Consider the following 17,702-nt stretch of genomic DNA (forward strand, 5'->3'; position numbering starts at 1 on the left):
AGTGTCCAGGACATCGTCAAGGGGCAATGCCTCAAAAATGTGGCATCCATCATTAAGGAGCTCCACCACCCAGGTCATGGCTCGTTCTCACCGGGAACGAGGTACAGGAGCCTGAAGGCACACACTCAACGATTCAGGAACAGCTTCTTCCCCTCTGCCATCCGATTTCTGAATGGACACTGAACCCATCAACACTACCTTTTTTATTTCTGTTTTTGCACTACTTATTTAAATTAACTATTTAATATGTACATAGTTACTGTAATTCACAGTTTCCGTTTTCTATTATCATGCATTGTAAAACGACAAATTTCACAACGTATGCTGGTGATATTAAACCTGATTCTGAACTAGAGTTCTAGGGTTCGAGGGTTCAGGGTGAAATGTGAAATGTTTGAGGCTGGTGAGAGTGTGTGGAAGGGGTGAGAGAGTGTGGAAGGGGTGAGAGTGTGTGGAAGGGGTGAGAGTGTGTGGAAGGGGTGAGAGTGTGTGGAAGGGGTGAGAGAGTGTGGAAGGGGTGAGAGAGTGTGGAAGAGGTGAGAGTGTGGAAGGGGTGAGAGAGTGTGGAAGGGGTGAGAGAGTGTGGAAGGGGTGAGAGAGTGTGGAAGGGGTGAGAGAGTGTGGAAGGGGTGAGAGTGTGGAAGGGGTGAGAGTGTGGAAGGGGTGAGAGTGTGGAAGGGGTGAGAGAGTGTGGAAGGGGTGAGAGAGTGTGGAAGGGGTGAGAGTGTGTGGAAGGGGTGAGAGAGTGTGGAAGGGGTGAGAGTGTGTGGAAGGGGTGAGAGTGTGTGGAAGGGGTGAGAGAGTGTGGAAGGGGTGAGAGAGTGTGGAAGGGGTGAGAGAGTGTGGAAGGGGTGAGAGAGTGTGGAAGGGGTGAGAGAGTGTGGAAGGGGTGAGAGTGTGTGGAAGGGGTGAGAGAGTGTGGAAGGGGTGAGAGAGTGTGGAAGGGGTGAGAGAGTGTGGAAGGGGTGAGAGAGTGTGGAAGGGGTGAGAGTGTGGAAGGGGTGAGAGTGTGGAAGGGGTGAGAGAGTGTGGAAGGGGTGAGAGAGTGTGGAAGGGGTGAGAGAGTGTGGAAGGGGTGAGAGTGTGGAAGGGGTGAGAGTGTGGAAGGGGTGAGAGAGTGTGGAAGGGGTGAGAGTGTGTGGAAGGGGTGAGAGTGTGTGGAAGGGGTGAGAGTGTGTGGAAGGGGTGAGAGAGTGTGGAAGGGGTGAGAGTGTGGAAGGGGTGAGAGAGTGTGGAAGGGGTGAGAGTGTGTGGAAGGGGTGAGAGAGTGTGGAAGGGGTGAGAGAGTGTGGAAGGGGTGAGAGAGTGTGGAAGGGGTGAGAGTGTGGAAGGGGTGAGAGAGTGTGGAAGGGGTGAGAGAGTGTGGAAGGGGTGAGAGAGTGTGGAAGGTGTGAGAGAGTGTGGAAGGGGTGAGAGAGTGTGGAAGGGGTGAGAGAGTGTGGAAGGGGTGAGAGTGTGTGGAAGGGGTGAGAGTGTGGAAGGGGTGAGAGTGTGTGGAAGGGGTGAGAGTGTGTGGAAGGGGTGAGAGTGTGTGGAAGGGGTGAGAGTGTGGAAGGGGTGAGAGTGTGGAAGGGGTGAGAGAGTGTGGAAGGGGTGAGAGAGTGTGGAAGGGGTGAGAGAGTGTGGAAGGGGTGAGAGAGTGTGGAAGGGGTGAGAGAGTGTGGAAGGGGTGAGAGAGTGTGGAAGGGGTGAGAGAGTGTGGAAGGGGTGAGAGAGTGTGGAAGGGGTGAGAGAGTGTGGAAGGGGTGAGAGAGTGTGGAAGGGGTGAGAGAGTGTGGAAGGGGTGAGAGAGTGTGGAAGGGGTGAGAGAGTGTGGAAGGGGTGAGAGAGTGTGGAAGGGGTGAGAGTGTGTGGAAGGGGTGAGAGAGTGTGGAAGGGGTGAGAGAGTGTGGAAGGGGTGAGAGAGTGTGGAAGGGGTGAGAGAGTGTGGAAGGGGTGAGAGAGTGTGGAAGGGGTGAGAGAGTGTGGAAGGGTGTGGAAGGGGAGAGAGTGTGGAAGGGGTGAGAGTGTGTGGAAGGGGTGAGAGTGTGGAAGGGGTGAGAGAGTGTGGAAGGGGTGAGAGAGTGTGGAAGGGGTGAGAGAGTGTGGAAGGGGTGAGAGAGTGTGGAAGGGGTGAGAGAGTGTGGAAGGGGTGAGAGTGTGGAAGGGGTGAGAGTGTGGAAGGGGTGAGAGAGTGTGGAAGGGGTGAGAGAGTGTGGAAGGGGTGAGAGAGTGTGGAAGGGGTGAGAGTGTGGAAGGGGTGAGAGTGTGGAAGGGGTGAGAGTGTGTGGAAGGGGTGAGAGTGTGTGGAAGGGGTGAGAGAGTGTGGAAGGGGTGAGAGTGTGGAAGGGGTGAGAGAGTGTGGAAGGGGTGAGAGAGTGTGGAAGGGGTGAGAGAGTGTGGAAGGGGTGAGAGTGTGTGGAAGGGGTGAGAGAGTGTGGAAGGGGTGAGAGAGTGTGGAAGGGGTGAGAGTGTGGAAGGGGTGAGAGAGTGTGGAAGGGGTGAGAGAGTGTGGAAGGGGTGAGAGTGTGTGGAAGGGGTGAGAGTGTGTGGAAGGGGTGAGAGTGTGGAAGGGGTGAGAGAGTGTGGAAGGGGTGAGAGAGTGTGGAAGGGGTGAGAGAGTGTGGAAGGGGTGAGAGAGTGTGGAAGGGGTGAGAGAGTGTGGAAGGGGTGAGAGAGTGTGGAAGGGGTGAGAGAGTGTGGAAGGGGTGAGAGTGTGGAAGGGGTGAGAGTGTGGAAGGGGTGAGAGTGTGTGGAAGGGGTGAGAGAGTGTGGAAGGGGTGAGAGAGTGTGGAAGGGGTGAGAGAGTGTGGAAGGGGTGAGAGAGTGTGGAAGGGGTGAGAGTGTGTGGAAGGGGTGAGAGTGTGGAAGGGGTGAGAGAGTGTGGAAGGGGTGAGAGAGTGTGGAAGGGGTGAGAGAGTGTGGAAGGGGTGAGAGTGTGTGGAAGGGGTGAGAGAGTGTGGAAGGGGTGAGAGAGTGTGGAAGGGGTGAGAGTGTGGAAGGGGTGAGAGAGTGTGGAAGGGGTGAGAGAGTGTGGAAGGGGTGAGAGAGTGTGGAAGGGGTGAGAGTGTGTGGAAGGGGTGAGAGTGTGGAAGGGGTGAGAGTGTGGAAGGGGTGAGAGAGTGTGGAAGGGGTGAGAGAGTGTGGAAGGGGTGAGAGAGTGTGGAAGGGGTGAGAGAGTGTGGAAGGGGTGAGAGTGTGGAAGGGGTGAGAGTGTGGAAGGGGTGAGAGTGTGGAAGGGGTGAGAGTGTGGAAGGGGTGAGAGTGTGTGGAAGGGGTGAGAGAGTGTGGAAGGGGTGAGAGTGTGTGGAAGGGGTGAGAGTGTGGAAGGGGTGAGAGTGTGTGGAAGGGGTGAGAGAGTGTGGAAGGGGTGAGAGAGTGTGGAAGGGGTGAGAGTGTGTGGAAGGGGTGAGAGAGTGTGGAAGGGGTGAGAGAGTGTGGAAGGGGTGAGAGAGTGTGGAAGGGGTGAGAGAGTGTGGAAGGGGTGAGAGAGTGTGGAAGGGGTGAGAGAGTGTGGAAGGGGTGAGAGAGTGGAAGGGGTGAGAGAGTGTGGAAGGGGTGAGAGTGTGTGGAAGGGGTGAGAGTGTGTGGAAGGGGTGAGAGAGTGTGGAAGGGGTGAGAGTGTGGAAGGGGTGAGAGAGTGTGGAAGGGGTGAGAGAGTGTGGAAGGGGTGAGAGTGTGGAAGGGGTGAGAGTGTGTGGAAGGGGTGAGAGTGTGGAAGGGTGTGAGAGTGTGGAAGGGGTGAGAGAGTGTGGAAGGGGTGAGAGAGTGTGGAAGGGGTGAGAGTGTGTGGAAGGGGTGAGAGTGTGTGGAAGGGGTGAGAGTGGAAGTGGTGGATATGGGTTTGATTGCACCGTTTGAGTTTGGATAGGTACATGGACAGGAGGGGAATGGAGGGTGATGGAGGGTGATGGCCCAGCTGTCAGTCGATGGGACGAGGTAGATTTATTTATTTTATTTCTTCTTGTAACCTATAGTACTTTTTCAGGATTGCACTGTACTGCTGCTGCAAAAACTCGCTGTCAGGGATAATAAAGCCGATTTTGGTTCCACCTCACCTGGAACTGCACTGTCTCCTGCATGGCACCCAGATGCACGGGGATGTGTGGGGCGTTAGAGACCAGGCCGCCGTCTGGCCCGAACAGGGCGCACGAGAAGTCCAGTCGCTCCTTGATGTTGGTGGAGATGGAGGTTCGCTGCAGGATTCTGCCCATTTGCTCTGCGGGAAAGTGCAGGGCAGAGAAGTCCGACATCACGATTCCGGGCATCTCATTCGATGTGCACACACATAATCCCTTAGTCTTGACCCTCCCACAGTGTGACCCTCCCTCAGAAATCCCCTCCCACAGTGTGACCCTCCCTCGGTATCGCCCCTCCCACAGTGTGACCCTCCCTCAGAAATCCCCTCCCACAGTGTGACCCTCCCTCGGTATCGCCCCTCCCACAGTGTGACCCTCCCTCGGTATCGCCCCTCCCACAGTGTGACCCTCCCTCAGAAATCCCCTCCCACAGTGTGACCCTCCCTCGGTATCGCCCCTCCCACAGTGTGACCCTCCCTCAGAAATCCCCTCCCACAGTGTGAACTCCCTCGGTACCGCCCCTCCCACAGTGTGACCCACCCTCAGAAATCCCCTCCCACAGTGTGACCCTCCCTCGGTATCGCCCCTCCCACAGTGTGACCCTCCCTCGGTACCGCCCCTCCCCCCGTGTGACCCTCCCTCAGAAATCCCCTCCCACAGTGTGACCCTCCCTCGGTATCGCCCCTCCCACAGTGTGACCCTAACTCGGTCCGCCCCTCCCACAGTGTGAACTCCCTCGGTACCGCCCCTCCCACAGTGTGACCCACCCTCAGAAATCCCCTCCCACAGTGTGACCCTCGCTCAGTACCGTCCCTCCCACAGTGTGACCCTCCCTCGGTACCACCGCTCCCACAGTGTGACCCTCCCTCGGTACCACCCCTCCCGCAGTGTGACCCTCCTTCGGTACCACCCCTCCCGCAGTGTGACCCTCCCTCGGTACCACCCCTCCCACAGTGTGACCCTCCCTCGGTACCTCCCCTCCCACAGTGTGACCCTCCCTCGGTACCGCCCCTCCCACAGTGTGACCTTCCTTCGGTATCACCCCTCCCTCAGTGTGACCCTCCCTCGGTACCACCCCTCCCGCAGTGTGACCCTCCCTCGGTACCTCCCCTCCCACAGTGTGACCCTCCCTCGGTACCGCCCCTCCCACAGTGTGACCCTCCTTCGGTACCCCCTCCCACAGTGTGACCCTCCCTCGGTACTGACCCCCCCTCCCACAGAGTGACCCTCAGTACCCCCCCTCACAGTGTGACCCTCTCACAGAGTGACCCTCTCTCGGTACCACCCCTCCCACAGTGTAACACCCCCCCCCTTGTACCACAGCTTCAGTGGTACGGAAGTTTCCCACGTACTGGATTAGCCACGCCCCAGCCATTCCCCATAAGACACGCTGTAGGGGCAGATTGAGGCCATTTGGCCCATCGAGCCTGCTCCACCATTTATTCATGGCTGCTTGCCGTCCACTCTCCTGTTTCCCGTTGCTGGTACCTGCAATGCTCATGAAGCGGTGGGAGAAGATGGACAGCTGGACTGTGTCCAGTTCCGGCCCGATTGCTCGCATCTTGCCGCTGCCCACGGTGATTTTGATGTCACCGTACTGGGTGATGGCCGCCACACAGTCCGGTTCAACCAGGATGGTGCTGGGGAATTGAAGAGTGATAAAGTGACAAAGAGCTGTTGACGATGTCCATTGGTAACCGTAACTCTGATCAATGTTGGGGTACAGGGACACTGGCTGGGCCATCAGATTTCTGAATGGACAGTCAACACTACCTCACTATCGTTTGGTTCTCTGTTTGAACTGCTTATTATATGTATAAAATTATGATAAATTTACATACTGCACACACACCATTTATAATAGACAATAGACAATAGGTGCAGGAGTAGGCCATTCAGCCCTTCAAGCCAGCACCGCCATTCACTGTGATCATGGCTGATCATTCACAATCAGTACCCCGTTCCTGCCTTCTCTGCATATCCTTTGACTCCGCTATCATTAAGAGCTCTGTCTAACTCTTTCTTGAAAGAATCCAGAGAATTGGCCTCCACTGCCTTCTGAGGCAGAGCATTCCACAGATCCACAACCCTCTGTGTGAAAAAGTTTTTACTCAACTCTGTCTCAATGGTCTACCCCTTATTCTCAAATTGTGGCCTCTGGTTCTGGACTCCCCCAACATTGGGAACATGCTTCCTGCCTCTAGCGTGTCCAATCCCTTAATAATCTTATATGTTTCAATCAGATCCCCTCTCATCCTTCTAAATTCCAGCGTATACAACCCCAGTTGCTCCAATCTTTCAACATATGACAGTCCCGCCATCCCAGGAATTAACCTCGTGAACCTACGCTGCACTCCCTCAATAGCAAGAATGTCCTTCCTCAAATTTGGAGACCAAAACTGTACACAGTACTCCAGGTGTGGTCTCACCAGGGCCCTGTACAACTGCAGAAGAATAACTGAATATATTTATTCATATATATATAAAATTGAACATATACAGATTTTCTGTCCCCGGGCCTGCCTCCCACAACCCCACCCACCCCGCCGTGGCACTCCATCCTCACCATTCCCAATATCCTGTGCTCTTGCCACATTTACAAACTCACTCTCCACTGCGTTCAATGACCACAGAGTCATAGAAAACCACAGGGTAGAAACATTCCCTTCGGCCCCTCTAGTCCATTCCAAGCCACTCAACCTGCCAAGTCCCCATAGACCTGCACACGGACCACAGCCCCCTATACCCCTCCTCTCCATGTGTCAATCCAAACTTCTCTTAAACGTTGAAATCAAAATCCCATCCAGCACTTCCGCCAGCAGCTCGTTTCATATTCTCACCCACCCCCTCCCCAAGTGAGGAAGTTTCTCATGTTCCTTTTAAACTTCTCACCTTTCACCCTTAACCCATGACCTCCGGTTGTAGTCCCACCCCCAACTTCAGTGGAATAAAGCCTGCTTGCATTTACCCTATCTATACCCCTCATAATTTTGTATACCTCCATCAAGTCTCCCCTCAATCTTCCACGTTTTTGGAAATAAGTTTCTATCCTATTCAATCTTTCCTCATAATTCAGGTTGTCCAGACCTCTCAACAGCTGATGTTTTGGGCTGAGACCCTTCATCAGGACTAATCCTCATCTTGAATGCCGAACAACTGAACCTCCTGGACCAACCTCCCATGCGGGACCTTGTCAAATGCCTTGCTAAAGTCCATGTGGACAATATCCACTTTCCTGGTGACTTCCTCGAAAAACTCTGTAAGATTGGTTAGACATGACCTACCATGCACAAAATCCTGCTGACTATCCCTAATCAGACCGTGTCTATCCAAATACTCATATATCTGGCTGCTTAGAGTATCTTTCAAGAACTTTCCCGCTACTGATTTCAGACTCATAGTGTTCTGGTGTCTGTTCAGAGCCTTTCTTAAACAGCTGAACAACATTGGCTATCCTCCAATCCTCCAGTATCTCACCGGTTGCCAAGATTGATTTAAATATCTCGGCTAAGGCGCAGATATTTACAAACGCTTGTAAATTATTGGAACAAAAAATGCAGCAAACACCTCCTTCTCTGTAATCTGTGTAAGGCCCATGACCTTGCTTGCTGCTTTGGCTCACTCCTAAAGACTCTGTGTCATCTCCTGAGTAAATACAGATGCAAAAAAATCTTTTTAAGATCTCCCCCACCTATATTGGTTCCACACACGGACTACTATTCTCGTCTTCCAGAGGACTAATTTTGTCCCTTGCAAGCCTTTTGCTCTTAACATATCTGTAGAATCCCTTAGGATTTTCCTTCACCTTGTCTGCCAGGGCAACCTCATGTCATCTTTTAGCCTCCCTGATTTACTTTTTTAAGTTTTCTCTTGCATTTCTTATCCCCCATAAGCACCTCACTTGTTCCTAACTGCCTTTACCTGCAATGCACCTCTTTTTTTAAAACCAGTCTTGAAAACCATGAGACACAGGAGCAGAATTAGGCCATTCAGCCCATCAAGTCTGCTCTGCCATTCCATCATGGCTGATCCCGGATCCCACTCAACCCCAGACACCTCACCATGTCCTTTGATTCCCTGACCGATCAGGAAACTACTTCGGCTTTAAACATACGCACAAACTTGGCCTCCACCACAGTCTGTGGCAGAGTATTCCACAGATTCACCACTCTTTGGCTAAAAAAGGTTCCTCCTTACCTCTGTTCTAAAGGGTCGCTCCTCAATTTTGAGACAGTACCCTCTAGTTCTGGATACCCCCACCATAGGAAACATCCTCTCCTCATCTACCCTAACTAGTCCTTTCAACATTCAGTAGGTTTCAATGAGATCCCCTCGCCGTCTTCTAAGTTCTAGTGAATACAGGCCCAAAGCTGCCAAACGCTCCTCATATGTTAACCCCTTCATTCCTGGAATAATCCTCATGATCCTCCTCTGGACTCTCTCCAATGACAACACATCCTTTCTGAGAGATGAGACTCAAAACTGTTGACAAAGCTCCTAAGTGCTACCTGACCAGTGTCTTATAACGCATCGGCATTATCTCCTTGCTTTTATATTCTATTCCCCTTGAAATAAATGCCAACATTGCATTTACCTTCTTTACCACAGACTCAACCTGTAAACTAACCTTCTGAGTCTTGCATGAGGACTCCAAAGTCCCTCTACATCTCTGATGTTGGAACCTTGTCCCCATTTAGGTAATAGTCCGCACTATTGTTCGTTTTATCAAAGTTCATTATCACACATTTCCCAACACTGTGTTCCATCTGCCACTTTTTTGCCCATTCTTCCGATTTGTCTAAGTCCTGCTGCAATCACATTGCTTCCTCAGCAGTACCTACCCCTCCACCTATCTTCCTATCATCACAAACTTTGCCACAAAGCCATCAATTCCACTATCTAAATCATTGATAATCAATGTGAAAAGTAGGGGTCCCAATACTGACCCCTGAGGAACACCACTAGTCACTGGCAGCCAACCAGAAAAGGCCTCTTTTATTCCCATTCGCTACATCCTGCCTGTCAGCCATTCCACTATCCATGCCAGTATCTTTCCTGTAACGCCACAGGATTTCATCTTGTTAATCAGCCTCATGTGTGGCACTTTATCAAAAGCTTTCTGAAAATCCAACTAAATGACATTCATTGCCTCTCCTTTGTCCACCCTGCTTGTTACTTCCTCGAAGAATTGTAACTGATTTGTCAGGCAAATTTACAGAAACCATGCTGACTTTGACTTATTTTATCATTAGTCTCCAAGTACCCCGAAACCTTGTTCTTAATAATAGACTCCACACTTTCCCAACCACTGAGGTTGGGCTAACTAGCCTATAATTTCCTTTCTCATGTCTTCCTCCTTTATGAAAGAGTGGAGTGACATCTGCCATCTTCCAGTCCTCTGGAACCATGCCAGAATCAAGTGATTCTTGAAAGATCCTGACTAATGCACCTGTTATCTCTACAGCAACCTCGCTCAGGAATCTGGAATGTAATCCTTCTGGCCCAGGTGACTAATCCACCTTAAGACCTTTGAGTTTGCCTCACACATTTTCCTTTGTAATAGCAATGGCACTCACTCCTGCTCCCTGACTCTCACGGACCTCTGGCACACTGCTAGTGTCTTCCACTGTGAAGACAGATGCAAAGTACCCATTAAGTTCATTACCCATTTCTTTGTTCCCCCATTGCTACCTCACCAGCATCATTTTCCAGTGGTCCAATATCAACTCTCACCTCCCTTTTACTCTTTATATAACTGGAAAAACTTTTGGTACCTGCTTTATATTATTGGCTAGTTTGCCCCCATATTTCATCTTTTCCCTTCTCATAGCTTTTTTAGTCGCCTTTTGTTGGATTTTAAAAGCTTCCCAATCATCCAACTTCCCACTCACTTTTGCTATCTTATGTGACCTTTCCTTGGCTTTTATGCAGTCCTTAACTTCCCTTGTCAACCACAGTTGTCTAGCCCTGCCATTTGAGAACAACTGCTTCTGTGGGACATATCTATCCTGTGCCTAGTGAACTATTCCCAGAAACTTCAGCCATCTCTGTTCTGTCATCATTCCTGCCAGTATCCCCCTCCAGTCCATCCACCTGGTAAAACTCCTCTCTCATGCCTCTTTAATTGCCTTTATTCCATTGTTATCCTTCTCCCTCTCAAACTGCAGTATGAATTCAATCATATTATGATCACTGTCTTCTAATGGTTCCTTTACATTAAGCTCATTAATAAGATCTGGGTTATTACACAACACCCAATCTAAGATGGCCTTTCCCCAAGTAGGTTCAAGTATGAGCTGCTCTAAAAAGCCATCTCGTAGGCAATAACAAATTCCCTCTCGTGTGATCCAACACCAACCTGATTTTCCCAATCCCCTTGCATATTGAAGTCCTCCATTACAATTGTGATCTTACCCTTTTTACATACCCTCTCCAGCTTCCTTTGCAATCTCAAGCCTACATATTGGCTACTATCTGTGGCCTGTATGTTTTTTTTTTACCCTTGCAGTTTCTTAACTCCACCAACATTCTCTGACCCAATGTCACCTCTTTCTAAAGATGTAATTCCATCTCTTACCAACAGAGCCACACCACTGCCTATGCCTTCTTGCCTGTCCTTTCGATACAAAGTATATCCTTTGATGTTAAGCTCCCAATTTGGCCTTCTTTCAGCCACGACTCAGAGATGACCACAGCGTCATACCAACCAATCTCTAATTGCGCCACAAGTTCATCCACCTTATTCCAAATGCTACGCACATTTAAGTACAGCACCTTCAATCTTGCGTTTGTCACCCTTTTGAATTTTTCCTCTGTGGTACAACTTAACTCTTTGCTCTGTCTGTATTTGCACCCAGTCATTGGCTTGTCCTTCCTTACGTTCATGTTACACCCACCTACTTGTAAACCTGCTGGCTCATCCTCAGCTCGATCATACTGGTTCCCATCCCCCTGCCATATGTTTAAACCACTAACAACAGCTCTAGTAAATCTGCCCACAATGATACCGGTGCCCCTTGGATTCAAGTGCAATCTGTCCAAGGTTTCTTTAATCTGTTATCCTTCCTTTTATTCTGATAGGCTTTATACTCTCAAAATTTCTCTTTTGAAGGCCTCCCACTTACCAATTACACCTTTGCCAGAAAACAGCCTGACCCAATCCACACTTGCAAGATCCTATCTGATATCATCAAAATTGGGCTTTCTCCAATTAGAATCTCAATTAATGGCATTCTGGTTACTGGATGCAAAGTGTTCCCCTACACAAACTTCTGTCAACTGCCCAGTCTCATTCCCTAAAGCAGATCCAACATCGCACACTCTCTCATTGGGACTTCTACGTACTGGTGAGGGAAACTTTCCTGAACACATTTAACAAACTCTAGTCCTTTTTCAACTTGGGACTCCAGCCAATATGTGGAAAGTTAAAATCACCTATTATCATAATCTTATGTTTCTTGCAATAGTCTGCGACCTCTCCATAAATTTGTTCCTGTAAATCCCACGGACTGTTGGGTGGTCTGTAATATAGCCCCATTAACATGGTCATACTTTTCATATTACTCAGTTGCACCCATCACACCTTATGGTTGAGCTCTCCAATCTGTCCTGACTGAGAACTGCAGTGACATTTCCCTGACTAGTAACACCATCCCTTGCACTCTATCACATGTAAAACAACAGAACCCTGGAATATTGAGCTGCCAGTCCTGCCCCTCCTGCAACCAAATCTCACTAACGGCCACAATGTCATAATTCCAGGTGTTGATCCACGCCCTGAGCTCATCCACCTTTCCTACGACACTTCTTGCATTGAAATATAGGCAGCTCAGGACACTAGTCGCATTATGCTCAACCTTTTGATTCCTGACTTTGTCTGAGGTCTGACCAACATCTGCCTCCACAACGTCTCCACTATCTGTTCTGGCATTCGGGTTCCCTTCCCCCTGAAACTCTGGTTTAACCTCACCCCCGCCCCGTGCAGGAACCACTGGGAAACATACTAAACAGGTACAGGCAGGTAATGAGTTGTTAAAACGGCATAGAAAATATCGGTGAAACAATCCAAGCCAACACAGCTGTGTCCCCGTGTTCAGGAAGGGAAAACAAGGATGAGAACTTTAAAACTAGGTCCTTGCTGAAGTTCAAGTTCAATTGTCTTTGAACATGTATACAGCCAAACGAAACATCACACCTCGAGGGCTAGGGTGCAAAACGCAGTGCACAAAATCACAGTTACGATCCAACACATTCAGTCACAAAATCATATTAGCACAAGTCACTGAGTGATGTGGCCTGAGGACTGACAGGCTGACACAAAGTGCGAGAGGCATGCTGAGGTGAGATAGTGCGAGGTAACTGACACTATTATATTAAAATTAGCAGTTGTACAAGTACTGTGCAAGTATTGGGCACATAAACTTAACTAGAGTGCCTCAGACTTTTACACAGTGCTGTATTTGTCAACGTGGAGCAGACAGCAAGTTTGTAAATTTGGTAGGAGCAAAGGATGTTGGGAATGGCGAGGGTGGTGCGCAGCGGGAGGGGTGTGGGTCAGGTGGCATAGGAGGAGTGCTAGGTGCAGGGGGTGTGGGGTGTGACAGGGGTTCAGACACACCCAGCTCTGAGACACCAGGCAAGGTCATTTGGTTCCAAACAATTGGTTTACTGATCATTACAGATGGTCTCTCTGGTGCTTCCCGCTCCTTTCCCAACCATGATTCCCCTCTCCATGCCCCCTTCCCACTCTCAGTCCACAATAGCAACCCTCCTTTACTGACGAAGGGTCTCGGCCTGAAACGTCAACTGCACCTCTTCCTATAGATGCTGCCTGGCCTGCTGCGTTCACCAGCAACTTTGATGTGTGTTGCTTGAATTTCCAGCATCTACAGATTTCCTGTTGTTAACCCTCCTTTACTCCCCATTTCCCCCTGATGGTGTCACCACCCACAGCTCTAATCTGCTAATTAAATTTGTCGATGACACTACACTGATTGGCCTTATCTCAAACAATAACAAGGTGGCCTACAGGGAAGAAGTCATCACCCTGACACAGTGGTGTCAAGAAAACAACCTCTCCCTCAATGTCGCAAAAACAAAGGAGCTGGTTGTGGACGACAGGAGGAATGGAGACGGGCTAACCCCTGTAGACATCAATCGATCTGGGGTTGAGAGGGTAAACAGTTTTAAATTCCTTGACATACACATCACCGAGGACCTCATGTGGTCTGTATATACAGTGCCTCCTTCACCTCAGATAGTTGAGGAAGTTTGGTATGGGCCCCCAGATCCTAAGAACTTTCTATAGGGGCACAATTGAGAGCATCCTGACTGGCTGTATCACTGCCTGGTATGGGAACTGTACTTCCCTTAATCACAGGACTCTGCAGAGAGTGGTGTGGACAGCCCAGCGCATCTATACTTGTAAACTTCCCATAATTCAGGACGTTTACAAAGACAGGTGTGAAAAAAGGACCCATAGGATCATTGGAGACCCGAGTCAACCCAACCACAATCTATTCAGCATAAAATCCAGGACCAACAGGCTCCAGGACAGCTTCTTCAGTATATACGTGCCCAAGACTACACGGAACAAAATCATTACAGTATATACATGCCCAAGGCTCTGCACGGTACAAAATCACTACAGTATATACGTGCCCAAGACTACATGGAACAAAATCATTACAGTATATACGTGCCCAAGGCTCTGCACGGTACAAAATCGCTACAGTATATACGTGCCCAAGACTACACGGAACAAAATCGCTACAGTATATACGTGCCCAAGGCTCTGCACGGTACCATACAAATGTGAAACAATAGCAATAAAGATGCAAAGTGACCAGTGCAGGATGAGAGTTTGACGGTGAGACGGGGGAGTGGGCCAGGGCATTTAGACAGGCTGTTGTGGGTGACAATGGGTCTTACAGCCTGGGGAAAGAAGCTGTAACACAGCCTCACAGTACTACATGGGATTGGAAACACTGCAGAAAGCTGTAAACTTGGCCAGTTCCATCATGGGCACTTGCCTCCCCAACCTTGAAGACCTCTTCAAAAGGAGGTGCCTCAAGGCAGCAACCGTCACGACGGATCCCATCACCCAGGACATGCCCTCTTCTCATTGCTACCATCAGGGAGGAGGTACAGGAGCCTGAAGACACACACTCAACAATTCGGGAACAGCTTCGTCCCCCCCGTCATCAGATTTCTGAATGGACACTACTTCACTATTTTTCTCTTTTTGCACAACTTAATTTAATTTTTTTGTATTTGTCTCTGACTGTAATTTACAGTCTTTACTGTTATGCATTGCAATGTACTGCTGTCACAAGACACGTCAGTGGCATTAAACCTGTTTCTGGCTCTGGTGGGATGTCAGAGAGCTTGTGGGAAGGAGGAGAGGGATCTTTGACAATGATGCAGGCGAGGATACGGGCGCATGCTCACTCGAGATAGAACCGCAGCTGCCTACCTGTTCTTATCAATGATAACTGCAGGCCCAGCGATGGTGTGGTCACATGACAGCTCCTCCAGCAGGTAGACAGCTGTATCCAGGTAACCGTCGTCAAAGTAACACTTCACTTCCTGTGCACCAAACAGGAAACACAACACTCAAAAAAAGAAGGAATTAAGAGCAGGAGTGGGTGTCTAGGGAGGGGCAGCACCTCTGGTGAAGGGGTTTGTCATGTCCACTCTGGGCAGCTCACTCGCCTTTTGTCCCCACTGGATGCTCAGCTCTGACCTGTGGCTCCACGATACTGTATGCGACAGCGGCCACACCCTGGTGAGGGTAACGCTTGGTGTCCTACCCCCGTGAGATCGGGACATGCCTGTCCCAGCACCTGCAGCCAGCTCTGCCAGACTACAGTGTCTACAGTGAGACCCAACAGCCAGGAAGGTGGCTCTGCAAAGCTCTGGGAGAGTGAGGGGCATGAGCAGGCACTGCAGACGTCGCGGTCACCCACTGAGACCAAGGAACAGCCCCGTTTGTGACGGCTACTCGTACCACTGGACCCAGATTTCCGAGGTCGAGAGAGTGGAAATGCCCCAGGTTTTCCACTTTAAAAACTCTCCTACCCAGGTTCCCTGTCACCATTGGAAATACGGAGACAATAAGAGGAGGAGAAGGCCTCTCGGCCCTTCAATATGATCCTGGCTGCTATGCCCAATCCTTCAGCTTCTCTCAAGGATTAGAGTATAAAAGCAAGAACCTAACGCTGAAGCTTTATCAGGCACTGGTCTGATCACATTTGGAGTATCGTGAGCAGTTTTAGGCCCCGTATCTAACAAAGGATGTGCTGACGTTGGAGAGAGTCCGGGGAGGCTCATGAGTGATCCTGGGCACGAAAGGGTTAACATTTGAGGAGTGTTTGATGGCTCTGGGCCTGTCCTCACTGGAGCTGAGAAGAATGGGGAAGGGGATCTCTCTGAAACCTACTGAATATTAGCTTTCACAGTACCTCTTTCTAAAGACATACTGGTTGATAGGTTAATTGTTCATTATAAATTATCCCGAGATTAGACTAGGGTTAGTTAGGTGGTTGCTGGATAGCACAGCTCGTTGCTCCAGAAGGGCCTGTTCCACGTTGTATCTCTGAATAAATAAATATTGAAAGGCTTGGATAGAGTGGGTATGGAGAGGGTAGTGGGGAAGTCGAGGACCAGAGGGCACAGCTTCAGAATACAAGGACGCCCACTTAGAACAGAGATAAGCAGGAATTTCTTTAGCCAGAGGGTAGTAAATCTGTGGAATTTGTTGCCACACACGGCTGTGGAGGCCACGTTATTGGGTATAGTTACAGCAGAGGTTGATAGGTTCTTGTTTGGTCAGGGAATCAAAGGGTACGGGGAGAAGGTGGGAGAATGAGGTTGAGAGGAATAATAAGTCGGTCATTATGGAATGCAGGAGCAGACTCCATGGGCTGAATAGCCTAATTCAGCTCCTGTGTTTTATAGTTTACTCAGTCACTAGTCAGTGGGCTGGGACTGGTCATTTCTCTCTCCCACGTACCGTCTCCATACGAGCTGGTCTCCCACTGCTGGTCACCCTCTGCTCCGAGCCGATGCCAGATTTGCCGCAGCCTCGGACACGGATGTCGTCCACGATGACCGGCCTCTCCGGGTTCACAAAGCCAAACTCCTTCAAGTACCTGCAGACCAGCAGAGAGAGAACAGTCAGACCAGCAGAGACCCACACACACACAACCCAACAGTGAACAGACCAGCAGAGACCCACACACAGCCCAGCAGAGATTGCAGTCAGACCAGCAGAGATCCACATACAGCCCAGCAGAGATTGCAGTCAGACCAGCAGAGACCCACGCACAGCCCCGTAGAGATTGCAGTCATCTGCGATTGCAGGTCCTTTAACATCTGCCGGATGATGCTGAGGATGTTCTACGAGTCTGTGGTGGCCAGTGCTATCATGTTTGCTGTTGTGTGCTGGGGCAGCTGGCTGAGGGTAGCAGACACCAACAGAATCAACAAACTCATTCGTAAGGCCAGTGATGTTGTGGGGATGGAACTGGACTCTCTGACGGTGGTGTCTGAAAAGAGGATGCTGTCCAAGTTGCATGCCATCTTGGACAATGTCTCCCATCCACTACATAATGGACTGGTTGGGCACAGGAGTACATTCAGCCAGAGACTCATTCCACCGAGATGCAATACAGAGTGTCATAGGAAGTCATTCCTGCCTGTGGCCATCAAACTTTACAACTCCTCCCTTGGAGGGTCAGACACCCTGAGCCAATAGGCTGGTCCTGGACTTATTTCCTGGCATAGCTTACATATTACTATTTAACTATTTATGGTTTTATTACTATTTAATTATTTATGGTGCAACTGTAACAAAAACCAATTTCCCCCGGGATCAATAAAGTATGACTATGACTATACATTTGGACTGTGGGAGGAAATGGCAACACCCAGACGGAACCCAGTCACTCCACAGGGAGGACAAACAGACTCCTTGCAGAGGGCGCTAGGAATGAACTCTGAACTCTGACACCGAGCTGTAGTACCCTCGTGCTAACCGCTACACTGCGTAAGGAAGTAGGAAAGATGGTGGTCTCCCTGTCCGCGGTGAAGTGTGGAAGTGGACTTTGGAAGATTCCGGAAGCTCACTGACCTGCTGGTGAATGCTGTTCGGAAGTCTCCATGACGACAGGAGTCGGAACCCGGGCGGGCAGGGTGGTCACAGGCAGAGCACATTAGGGCGCAGTCTGTGTGCTCGTACCGCATGTGTAGGAATGCCTCTGTCTGGATCTGCGACCTAGAATCACCAAAAACAGCTGCCTGCATTTACATAGCACCTTTCCCTCAGCACAACAAACCCGCGGGAATAATCATTCCACAACCAACACCAGGCCACAGCGGACCAGAAACCGACAGAGTCATGGAGCCTACAGCACAGAACAGGCCCTTTGGCCATCCAGTCTGTGCCGACCAGTCCCAGTGATCACCTTTATGTGTCACGTGTACATTGAAACAGAGTGAAACATGCCATTTGTGTCAGTCCGTGATGGCGCTGGGGGCAGCCCACAAGTGTCTACGCCAACATAACTTACCCACAACTTACTAACCCGAACCCAAACGTCTTTGTAACGCGGGAGGAGGCTGGAGCTCCACGCAGTCACACGG

The 17,702-nt window shown here is 50.1% G+C and overlaps 1 protein-coding gene across 1 annotated transcript in view; it reads right to left on the reverse strand.

Moving 5' to 3' along the window:
- oplah (5-oxoprolinase, ATP-hydrolysing) overlaps positions 1 to 17,702 on the reverse strand; it is a 99,896-nt gene that overhangs the window by 30,607 nt on the left and 51,587 nt on the right. The window contains exons 13-17 of the mRNA XM_063044682.1: positions 17,191 to 17,334; positions 16,072 to 16,210; positions 14,533 to 14,645; positions 5,547 to 5,698; positions 4,038 to 4,198 (exon numbers count right to left, since the gene is read on the reverse strand). Of these exons, the coding sequence (XP_062900752.1) occupies positions 4,038 to 4,198; positions 5,547 to 5,698; positions 14,533 to 14,645; positions 16,072 to 16,210; positions 17,191 to 17,334 (709 nt within the window). The remainder of the gene's footprint in view (positions 1 to 4,037; positions 4,199 to 5,546; positions 5,699 to 14,532; positions 14,646 to 16,071; positions 16,211 to 17,190; positions 17,335 to 17,702) is intronic.

This window comes from Mobula hypostoma, chromosome 3 (genome assembly GCF_963921235.1).
Source record: "Mobula hypostoma chromosome 3, sMobHyp1.1, whole genome shotgun sequence".
In the NCBI taxonomy this organism is placed as follows: domain Eukaryota; kingdom Metazoa; phylum Chordata; class Chondrichthyes; order Myliobatiformes; family Myliobatidae; genus Mobula; species Mobula hypostoma.